General features: G+C 40.3%; 1 protein-coding gene across 6 annotated transcripts in view; it reads right to left on the bottom strand.

Moving 5' to 3' along the window:
• Positions 1 to 12,220, bottom strand: part of stxbp5 (syntaxin binding protein 5) — a 175,714-nt gene that overhangs the window by 119,889 nt on the left and 43,605 nt on the right. For all 6 annotated transcript variants that reach the window (XM_008123013.3, XM_003215725.4, XM_003215724.4 and 3 more), the window contains exons 3-4: positions 9,420 to 9,501; positions 8,056 to 8,156 (exon numbers count right to left, since the gene is read on the bottom strand). In XM_008123013.3, coding sequence (XP_008121220.2) covers positions 8,056 to 8,156; positions 9,420 to 9,501 — 183 coding nt within the window. The remainder of the gene's footprint in view (positions 1 to 8,055; positions 8,157 to 9,419; positions 9,502 to 12,220) is intronic.

The following is a 12,220-nucleotide window of genomic DNA, read 5'->3' on the forward strand; positions in this document are numbered from 1 at the left end:
AGCTGCCAGGGCTGTTCTTCTTGGAGGGGCTTTCCTCCTCACACACACAGGAAACCATAGACATCCAATTAGAAAGGGGGGGGGGGAAGGATGAGGAAGAGTCGTTCTCCCCCTGGCTGCCAGTCAGAAGAGTAGGCCCTGCTGCCTTTAGACACCACCCCCTTCGTGTCATAGCAACGAATGGTGTCCAGGGGACAGGCAGAGTTCACTTAGGCCTCTTCCACACTGCCTATAAAATACAGATTATCTTATTTGAAATGGATTATATAACAGTGTAGACTCAAGGCCCTTCCACACAGCTATATAACTCAGAATGCCAGGGCAGATAATCCACAGTATCTGCTTTGAACTGGATTATCTTGAGTCCACACTACCATATAATCCAGTTCAATGTGGACTTTATACAGCTGTGTAGAAGGGGCCTCATATAATCCAGTTCTAAGCAGATAATATAAGAACATAAATATAACATATAATAATTACTGTGGTATAATAATACAGCAAAATCTAATCTCTAAAATCAAGACAGTAAATAAAGAGCAACACTCTGAAAACGGGGAAATTCGAGAAAGGAAACAACCAGAGCCAGCTAACACCTCTCAACAAAGGATTCCCTCAGGCAGGAAGCAGCCAGGCTTTGAAGCTGCAAGGCCATTATAAATGCTAATCAAGGTAATTAATTGCAGTATTCATACTTGCCAAACCAAGACTATTCATTGCCATTCAACCTGGCCAACCAAGGATTCCACAAGGCAGAAAGCAGCCAGGCTTGCAAGCAGCAAGGCTATTCAGTGCTATTAAACCTGGCCAACCAAGATTTCCCCTAGATAGAAAACCCCCAGGCTTTGAAGCCATGAGGCTACTCCATCCAATTCCACCTGGCCTAGCAAGGATGCCCTATGTAGAAAGCAGCCAAGCTTTTAAGCTGCAAGACTATTCAGTGCAATTCAAGTTGGCCAAACAAGTATTCCCCTACAAAGGAAGTAGCCAGGCTTCAAAGCAGCTCTTTGATTGAGGGTGTTACTGCAGCTCGCCAAACAAGGATTGCTCTAGGTATAACACAGCCAGGCATTGAAGTTGCAAGGCTATACAGTGCAATTTAACCAGACCAACAAAGGATTAACCTTGATAGAAGGCAGCCAGGCTTTGAAGCAGCGATACTACTCTGTACTATTGAAGCTGACCAACCAAAGATGCCCCTAGGTAGCAAGCAGCCAGGCTTTGAAGTATTGAGGCTATTCACTGCAATTCTAGCAGCCCAAAAAACCATTCCCCTAGAACCCAACCTTCCAAGCAGAAAGCCAATTCCATTGTATTCCAGCTCACCAAACAAGGATTCCCATAAGAAGAAAACGGCCAGGCTTTGAGGCTGCAAGGCTATTTACTGCTATTCCACCTGGCCAATAAAGTATTCTCATAAGCCACAGCAACGTGTGGCCAGGCACAGCTAGTATATATATTAAAATGTACTGTCCACTTGTAGGACTGAGTTAACAACAAACCCCCTGGACCAAATGCCACCAAATTTGGCCACAATACACCAATACATCCAAGGTATGACCAGCACTGAAAAAACCCTAAACAAATTAACCAGAAAGACCTAAAAACCCACCAAAACTGAGAATACCTAACAGCGCATGTGTGAATGGGCCCAGCTCCCCTTCATGAGAGAAGAAAAAAGGAACAACCATCAGTTGACAGAGAGACAGCTGTTCCCTGAAATGGTGGCCAGGCTGCTTCTGGTGTGACAGAATTCACCCTCCATCCTCCTCTCAACATGAAAAGAGGGCTCTCCTCCTACCCCTCCTCCTCATTCTCAGGCTGTACTTCCTGCTGCTCTGCCTGCAATGACTCCTACTGAGGATTACGCTGGGCTCTCCTCTCTCTCCTTTCCTTTCTTCAGCCAGTCAGAGCCCAGAGAAGGAGGAGGAGGAGTGCTCGGAAGGTGCCACCTGTGTGTGTGAGAGAGTGAGCAACCCTCAGCGGGAAGGTAGCCCTGTCTGTCCTCACCTTTGCGGTGCGTGTGCTTTGGAGGAGCGGGACCTGGCAGCAGCGCTTGAGAAGCCACCAGGGTCAGAGCCTTTTTCTTGCAAACCTCCCTCCTTGCCCTTTCTCCTTTGCCCTCTTCTTTCCCCCATCTTGGGGGAGTCAGAAAGCCCTCAGGAGAAGCAGTCTTGGCAGATCTCTTTGTGGACAGGACTCACCTGTCAGTTCAATGGCAGCCCCATGGATCTCATAGGGTTTCCTTTGGGCGAGGAAGACTACAGAGGAGTTTTGGCACTTCCTTCCTCTGAAAGGTAGCATTGGCTAGCTCTCCTTTAAGGACTCAACAAAGCTGGCCCTGCTTGACTTCCAGAATCTCCTGCCTTTAGGGCAGGCATGGATCACCTTCAATAGCACTGAATAGCCCTGCAGCATCACAACCTGCCTGACTCCTGCCAAGGGGAATCCTTTGTTGGCCAACTGCAATAGCACAGAACAGCCATGCAGCATCAAAGTCTGGCTGCTTCCTACCTAAGGTAATTCTTGGTTGACCACCTTGAATAGCACTGAATAGAACATATTAAATACCAGAACTTTCTCATTACTTTATTTCTCATATCACCAGACTGGGCCACAGCAACGCGTGGTTGTGTACTGCTGATAGATAGATAGATAGATGGTTATATATATATTCTGATGATTCCTGTTTTTCTACCTTTTACATTTCTATCCTTATCTACTAAATACCTATCCAATTTTTATCCCTCCCTCTGGGAACACTTATACCACTGCTCTATGTATTTGTTCTACAACTGCTGTCTATGTGTTCTCCAAAAGAAAGGCTGCCGGCATGGTTGTACAAAGGCTTAATATAATAAGGTCTGAAAAGCATACGTAAGACACAAAAATAAGATGAAGCTGTCAAGAGTCAGACGCCAGTTAACATACAAAACAAAGTTTATTCCGAAGATAAACCAAAAAAATAACATAAACACAGGAAATATCCTTGAAACACTTCACTTTTCAGTGTTTCGAGAGTAGATTGGACAATAATAACTCAAAAACGAGCCACGCTAATTTCCCATGCTGGCATTCAATAAAAAACTAAATAACGCTTCAATTCAGCTTTGGAAAACAAATAGAATTAATTGCTAGAAAATAAACAAACTAGAAAAGCAGTAAAGCTGCTTCCACGGTGCAGATAAGCTGAGAGCCTCAAAGGGATGATGAATAGCCGTCGTCAGAAGAATCCAAGGTCAGGTCAGGAGGCAGCAGAAATTCCGAAAGACAAACCAATAGTCAGAAGCCGGGAGTAGCCGTCAGTCAGAGGGCGTAGACAGAAGTCAGGTCAAATTCAATCCAAAGTCCAAAGAGGGTGCAGTCATCCAAAACAGGTCCACGATAAGACACAGCGAGAGCCAAGCTAGATGATATCAGCAGATTCAAATCATAGTCCAAGTTCAGTCTTCATGGAAACACAGAGATCCCAATGGCGCCTCAGCAACATCTTGCCACACGCAAAGTGCAGTGGCCAAACATTCCCATTTTATTCCCCTTCCTCCTGGGTGACCAAACACTCACACCTAAACACCAGGTGTCCCAAATCTACTCAGAGTCTGAACTCCACACAGCTAGAGCTCGTGGATCTGGAGTACCTAGCAATTCGTCGGAGTCCCAATCATCCTGCCCACACTTAGCCCCATGAACACTTAAAGAACTATCCTCCCTTCTTCAAGCATCCCAATTGGGATCAGTTCCTGCAGAAACCCCAGGTTCAGAAGTATCCATAAGCCCCAAATCCCCAGTCATCTCCGGTGGCTGTGCCCATTCAGTGCCTGCTTCCCCAGCCACCACCTGTTCCTCAGCATCCATCTCCCCATCTGAATCTTCCTCAGAAGATCCCCCATATAGCTCTCTAAGTCGCTTCCTGCGCAACTCCTCCAGTGAACCCTCATCACAAGGGTTTTTTCTTCCTCTTCGAATTCCATCACCATCAACCATAATCCCCGAAGGCGCAGTCACAACAGAAGCAGTTGCCAAAAATAATTCATAGACAGGCACCAGCAAATATGTTAAAGCTACTTCAATATGGAAACAACTCATGTTCCAAAATGCAACATTAAAAGGTCATAAAAGAAGAGATGAGGTGAGCCTCCCACAGAATGTAGTTTTCTCTTCTGAAATGCCCACTCTTGGATCCTAAGATTATTTCTAGAATTATTTAGAAAGATAGGACAGTGACCATTGATGACCTCAGCAAGCATGAACTCTTGTACAAAAGATTTCAAATTGTGGCACAATTGCACACTGCAGCAATTCAGATATTATTTAATTAAAGCAAGTGGCACTATGGTCTTATTTAATGTGCACAGGCCACAATGATTTAGGTCCAGGATATTTTGCCTTACATGAACTCGCCTACACTCTGAGACCTTCATCTTAGAATCAATTGTGTCTACCATCAAGAGTGGCTAGATTGACAGATAAACAAAACAGGGCTTTTTTTCTGTAGCAGCACGCTTACCAACAAAATATGGGTTTCCAAGATGGTAAAAACTGAATTTAGTCAGAAATTGTGCTTTTAAAACTTTTTTCATTTTTTTTTAAATTTGTTTTTGTGCTCTGTTTCTATTTTGCTCAGATTTTTACTATTTTATTGTACATCCATTCAAGAGTCCTCTAGGCATTACTTAAATATTTTGAGTTAATCTATAAATGTACTAACTTGTATCATCCAAGTTGAGAAGTTATTTTGAGATTAAACAACTAGAATTGAGAATACATAGCAAACAGGAAAAGAGAAAAGCTTTAAATCATGACTTTCCTTCATGTTAAAAAGTCAAAATATAGTTTGTTTCTTTGATTGGGGGTGTCACCTGAACTGAATCTGAACAAAAAACTATAATGATCACAAAATAATAATAAGTAGGAACAGCTATTTGGGAACATAAAGCATCTGGTGTTAAAGAATATTTTAATATAGACAAGAACCTGCACTTAATCTTTTAAATTTAACATTAAGCCACTATGTTAATAACTTTTGGAAGTGCCTTCATGCAGTAAAGAGTATTTTAATTGACTTATTAAAAATTCATAGTCAAACATTTATGATGTGTCTTTACAAAATTATGTACTGTGCTAGTTAATGGGAAATACTGTAAACTAGGTCACAGTTCCATCTTTTTTACCAGTTGCGTTCCTTTGGTTGAATTTTCTCACATTTCTTAAAGCAGAGTATTTCACAGTTGAGCCTCCATGTTTGAGGCTTTGACTTTTGCAGATTTGATTACAGTATCTGCGGATTTTGATTAAAATGTTCTTTCTAGCAATCTCTAGGTTTTTCAGTGTTTTCTCTGGCACAAGTTGACCATATAGTATAGTTGATGCTAGAGGACATAGAGATAGCTAGAAAAGTGTTCTCTCAGAAAAAGTGGGAGTGGTGGAGGTGGGGAGTTTTCCCACTTTTGTAGGGGTCCTGTGCCCTCAACTCTTTCAAACGTGAAGGGTTTATTGTTTTCAGAAGGGAGTTAAAGGAAATTTCATTTTCAGTGTCTGAATTTCTGTGCAAGTCACTAGATAGGTCCATGTTCTCTCTGGCAATTACAACATACAGTTCATCGGGCGTTCAATATGCCAAGGGTGCTTCGTTGGACTGAAAATCTTCTCTGATCAAAAAGAGTCACTCCAAATATAGAAAATCAATGTCAGCATCAAGCACACATAACAAATTACCTGCAACAACTTTTATTAGATGCATACAAAGAAGCTGGGAGGAGAGAAAGACAGCTTCAAGGAGTTTAGGTGTGGCTTAATTTTTTGTTTCAATCATAAGGAATTAAAAGTTTCAAGTTCTTATATATGATGTTTTGAAATTCTTACGATACAACAATGTTTAACAAATAATCACTTCCATATATATCTAATGATTTCTAATCTTGTTGCTTTCACATGACAGCCAAGAATCCAATTCTATGATTTCTGATTCATCACTTGTCCTTTAATATATTTATAAAATATAAATAATAGCTTGCTTTCCTGTTTTAATTTAAAGTTTAACCATTTTGTCAACAGCTTAATTTATTGTGCTATAACAAACAAGATGAGCAAGTACTTGTACTGGTGACTTACTATCCTAACAAAACTTCAAACTGGGAGTTAGAATAGGGTAATGCAGTTCTTCAAACCATCCTTTATCATTGTATTCTTTTCTGTTCCTTTTCCCTACAGCCAGAATTTAACACCAACTTAAAAAGTCAATTCTTCATAAAACAATATGGGAAAAGGATTGAGTTCTCCCCCAAGAGTTTCTGTATCTATAAAAAAAAACCTTTGGGATTCCCTAAATCCTGCTGACAAATATTATTCTTCCATAAGTCTTCTTAAATGAACTATGTTCAGACATGTTACTTCTGTAGTGCTGTCTCCTTCTCAGGGACCATGATAGCAACATTGAGCTTCCACTGAAAACTTTTCAGCTGACCAGTAAATACCTGGTTGGCCAGCAAGCAGGCAATCCCTTGGAGGGTAGGTTATCCATCTGGCCCATTCAGGGGAAATGTAAAAATAGCTAGCCCATGTTGACAATCAGTAGTTTAATCAGGTCTTTATACAGGGAACATGCAGAAGCAGACACCAATGTGCTTCCTGTTTGAGGGCAATCCCACTGATTCTCCCAACAAACAAATTGATGATATAGAATCCGTCAGTCAGCAGATGGAATCCATTACTCTATGCTGTGTCAAGGATTCAGCAGCTATAGAATAAAGTTGCATTCATTTCAATTCCAGTTAACTGTGCATTGTGTATGATTTTATTACATGGTCTAGCACTGCCCATCTCATTACTAGCTGAGCTAAGAGCAGGCAAGCTTACAGGACTGCTTTATATTACATAAACATTGGCCTTGGGTCTACAGTAAGTTAGCTTTAAGATATCCCATGTTATTTTGGTACCTCCACTGCTTAGTTGGCTTACTTTCTTCACCAACAAGAAAAACCAGGCCTGCAGCACACTCCTGAAAAGCAAGGAGGGGCTGGGCAACAAGCCACTAGTTGTTGATGGTATATGTCAAATCTCACATATGCCATTACAGGGCTTTCTTAACAAGATTTTTTTTCCAGAGGAAGACTGTGATTGCCTTTTGTGAAGGCTTAGAGAGTGTGACTTGCTCAAAGTCACCCAGTGATTTTTCATGGTTGAACTCTAGTTTCACAAAGTTGTAGTATAACACCCAAATTCCTACATCATGCTGCCACTCAATGAACAAGAACTAATGTGTAATAGCATCAAGCCAGGCTTCACACTTCTCCGTTGCTCCCTATTAATAGATCCAAACACAGCAGCAGTACTCATCATTTATCCACTATCAATCTACTCTTTAAAACAGAACAGTGGCGTGGAGGAAAATTATCTGTTGTACCTCTTAAGCTCTAAACTGAGTTGTTCTGTATGTACAGAATTAACAACTCTTAATAATATCCGTAATTAAACTCTCTCAAATACTCAACAGAGCTGGGCAACTAATTAATTACACAGTTGAGAAACACCAAGCCTAAAAGACAAGTGTAGGAAGCCAAAGGCCACCATTGCGATTTTTTTGTGTTGATGCTATTTTTAAAACAACAGTAGATTGTAGCAGCAATATACAGAATCTATATTATCTCTTCTGCTTTCACCATCACTTCGAAATCTTTATGTTTTTTCATTTTTTATTACTCCTCTTCTCTTTAGTTTCTCTATCCATCTCTCCCCATCATGGGTTTCTGGAGTAGGCCTATAGGGAAAGTGTGACTTCACAACCAGGGAACTCTGTTACCACAACTACTGCTAGGGGGGTTTCTCCTCTAATCTTTTCCCTTCCATTTACTCTTGCTTTCTCAACAAACCAGAAAGGAAGTGACATCCTGACCCATTTTGCCTTACTGCCAAACTACAGAAAACTATGATCAAGAATCAATAAACTGGGCACAAGAAATCAGAATATGCCATCTGCCCACTGAAGGGTAACTTCATATCTCATGCATTCTGTCAATTTGAATGAATATTGTTTAAGATGAAAAAAGTAACTCTTACCTTTCTCTGTTAAATTTTAGAGAATGTAGTATAGCAGGCCTCTTCTGTCGCAAGTTCCATAAGTGTAAGGTATCATCAGCCAAGGCACTCACAAGGGCTCCCTTGAAAAAAAAAAGAGAGAGACTTTTTTTTCCAGAACAATGTGTAGAGATTGGAGAACTGCTATATTTTTGCAAGGATTTTGTAGGAGGATTATATAACTATATTCAAATCAATCAGCTGCTTGGCTGGCATCACAAAAGGACCTATACTAGTGGTTCCCAAACTTTTTCAAACATGGAACCTTTCAAAAGACATTTTCCCCCATGGAACCCTAACTCTGTCCCTAAGCATTGTAAACCCACAAAGTTATTCCTATTTTCATCTACTGCTATTGCCTGAGTGTTTTGTCCAATGTAGTAGGTTAGGAAATAAAAATAAAACATTTTAAATGTAACTACAAACCTTTAGTTTGATACAGGAAAATATTCAGTTCACACCAAAAGTGATGAATGAAATTGTTTCATCTTTGTACTTAAAATAGTATTTAAAATGGGCTTTATGTTCGACAGCTGAAAACGTAAACCCAGAGTAGCATCCAACCTACTCCTAAATTTGGTCTTGATGTAAACATAGGCTGAAAAGCTTGATTCACATTGACAGGTGTGACAAAGGGGAGCAGAGCTCAGTCAGCCTTTCTGCTTCTAACAGGTATATGCCTATCATTCCTACTCAAAAGTCATTCAGTGGCAGATTCAAATTTTGTTTTTAAAGCAGAGGTACACTGAATTTTAGTAAGATCTTCATAGCCTGGCACAGACTTTAGAAAAAGATTTTACATTTTTTATATTCCCTATTATGTTTTTGTGGAACCTTAAGGTTCGACAGAATACATTTTGAGAACCACTACTCTATATGAGTCACTGAAGGTGGATTAAGATATTAAATATATTTTTCTTGTTATATCTGTTAAATAATATCCATAGGTAGAGGCTACAAATCAGAACCCCCAAATATGCTTTTCAACAAAACAGAAAAATTATTTACAGCAAATCATGAATTGAAGATTCTCATCTCTTTTACTCATATATAGAGAATATGCGAACTCAAGTCTGTTTGTTCTATCAACAGCAAAATATATTTTACCATCTGAATGCAGTCATCAACAAAAAAGTGCTCGATTTCAATAGCAATACAACTCAGCCCTTCAGAATTGATTTCTTTGCAGCTATTTTCATGGAGCAACTTCCCTTTGCCTGCTTTGAATGCATGTATTCTTTCTATATGCGGAGTAATGTGCATTAGAGTTTATTTACTCATTTTAAAGTTCCTGAACTATCTTGACGACTGAGCACTTGACAGAAGAACAAGACAAGTTTACCAACCTCATTGATCAGAAACTGAAGCTGGATTACTGCAGCACCACTATCATGTTGGCAGTAGCATTCGACTCCTGGCCGACCAAAACTGCATACGTTTTATTAAGGACGTTAGCCAAATATTACTTTTCATGGAAAACAAAGTTATGCAAAACTTCACATATTTAACATATTTATTATTGTATTCAGTAATAGTTTCTACAGTGTCAGTATAACTTTTAATAGAATCTACATTTAAAACAAATGAACCAGTCCCCTCCCCCCATTGGTTAAAGTTGGAATTTTAGTTCATAACTAGATAGAACTTAAGCCGCACTGACAAGATTTTTCAGTTTTCTACAACTTTGAAAACAACTGTTGCACCAATATTTTATCACATAAGAGTGAAAGGTTACATAATCACCAGATATTAACGTTTTGAAAGCGGCCTCATTCTGAAAAACCGATAAAACATTCCATTAATTTGAAGACACTAGAATATAAGCTAAGATCTTTCTAAAAGGTTCCTTTATTTATTAGAATATTCCTGATTGTTTTTATTGACTTTTTTATTCAGAAATTCTAACACCAAACCTACAAACAAAAATGAAAGGATATAAACCATAAGACAAAATACAAAACCAAGGACAGTAAAGATCCATTTTCTTAATATAAAAACATACTACATATACTAGAACCACCACCACTACTAAACATTAACTTCACTCAATCTACAGTACCTAATCTAAGGGCTTTAACACTATCTGCCTGGTGGTCTTATTTTCTTAATTTTTCATCCTCAATAAAAGAAGAAAGCCATCAATACCATATTTCCTCATAAGATGATATTCTTCTAATTAAAAAAAAACATAATACAGGTTTCATATCACCTTTGCTGAAGGAAGGTAATAAATAAGTCCCTGTTGTAGTTGGGCCAAGGGGCAGTTCTGGTACTACTGGTAAAACTGCTAGTAGGAGGAAAAGAGATAGTGGTGAGCAGGTGTTTGATGAGGAATAGCAAGTAAAGCGGGTTCGGGAAATACTTATGGCTCCTTCTGAGGATGAAACGTTTGAAGGGTTCTCTAGTGAAGAGGAGTCAATGTTGGAAGATGATGGGTTAACAGAAAGTAGAGGAACTAAGAGGTCAACTCGGGAGCAAGAGTCAGATGAGGAAAGGGAAAGGAAGAAGATCTGGGATATACTTACTGCTGCCATGGAAGATGAAACGTTTGAGGGTTTTTCTGGGGATGATGGGTCTGGGAGTGGGATGGAAGATGCTGCAGATTGGACTCAAGTAAATGTGTGTGCAGAACCAGTTTCTGAGGGTGCATCAGGAGACTGGCAAACTACTGGTACACCAGGGACATGGGGAGATCTAAGTCTTGAACAAAGATGGAGTAATTGGAGGGCTGATGGGTGAGGTTCACATATGAGATCAAGGTCAGCTGTGGATAATGATGACAGGGCGGAGGCCTCATCATCATTGGACTCCGAGGTGTAAGTTAAAAGTGGAGTTGGAAGTGAAGGTCCATTGCAGAAGGCAAGGTGTCGTTTTGGGACATTGCTTTGTTGCTGCCTGTTGTCCTTGGGTCCTGGCTGTACACCTTCGTGTTTCTGAATCCGGTTTGGCTCCTGACGACGACAACGTTTGTTCCTGGTTTGGCGTTTCTGGCTTCCCTTTGGCTCCTGAATTCGGTTTTGGCTCCTGACGACAGCGTTGCTCGCTCCTGGCTTGGCGTTTGTTGGCTTCCTGTTGGTTTCTGAATTCGGCTTGGCTCCTGACAATGGCATCGTTAGTCCTTGTTTGCTTCCCTGTTGGTTTCTGAATTCGGCTTGGCTTTTGACGACAGCATTGTTACTCGCAGTTGGCTTTCTTTTGGGTTTCTGGATTCGGCTTGGCTCTTGGACAATGGCATTGCTTGCGCTCACTACTGGTGAGCGTTTTGACTCTTCCTTGGCCCTTTGTATATTAGTGGGGTGTGACTCTAGTTCCAGTGAATATTTGGTTGTAGTTAAACCGGATTATCAGGCCAGATAATCCGGGTTATTTTCTGTTCCGGCTTTTTGCTTTCTTTTTGCAACAAGGACATTTACTTTTGTTGGGAATACTGAATTTAAGTGTTTCTAAGTTCAATTTATCATTTAATAAACATTTGTTAACTCTACTTATTGTGTGTGGCCCTTTAAGAGGAAGCCGAGTTCTGACAGTCCTAGTCTTTCTTGACATTGAATAGAGATTTCTTTTTAATCAACTTCATGGGCTTGTACATTCCTGCTAATTCACACATCTTTTGTAAGCCGGTCTCTTGCGTTGGGGTAATTGGTTCTTTCCATCTTTGATCAGAGATGATTTTCGCTGCCACAGTCCCATATAACATTGGTTTTCAACATTTTCTATGGAGTTGATCATCTAGCATCCCTAGCAAATAAAGTTAAATATGAGATGAAACCTACTTTCTTCTAGTACCAGATGTATTTGAATATTCCTAAACCATCTATCATTATATCTCAAGAGAGAATACAGTAGGAAGTACAATGTAAAACCATGAAATAATTATTCGGAACTATGCTATAGGCAGTACAGTGTTCCCTCACTTATTGTAAACAGTTCAGGACCTGCCTATCTTCGTGATTGTGTTGTCCCCTATGAACCTACGTGATCTCTGAGATCTTCCAGGGAGGCCCTCCTCTCGCTTCCGCCTTCCTCACAGTTACGTTTGGTGGGGACGAGAGAGAGGGCCTTCTCGGCTGTGGCCCCTCGGCTCTGGAACTCCCTCCCTAGGGAGATTAGGTTGGCGCCATCCCTACCGTCCTTTAAGAAACAATTG

The sequence above is a fragment of the Anolis carolinensis genome, chromosome 1 (genome assembly GCF_035594765.1).
Source record: "Anolis carolinensis isolate JA03-04 chromosome 1, rAnoCar3.1.pri, whole genome shotgun sequence".
NCBI lineage: Eukaryota > Metazoa > Chordata > Lepidosauria > Squamata > Dactyloidae > Anolis > Anolis carolinensis.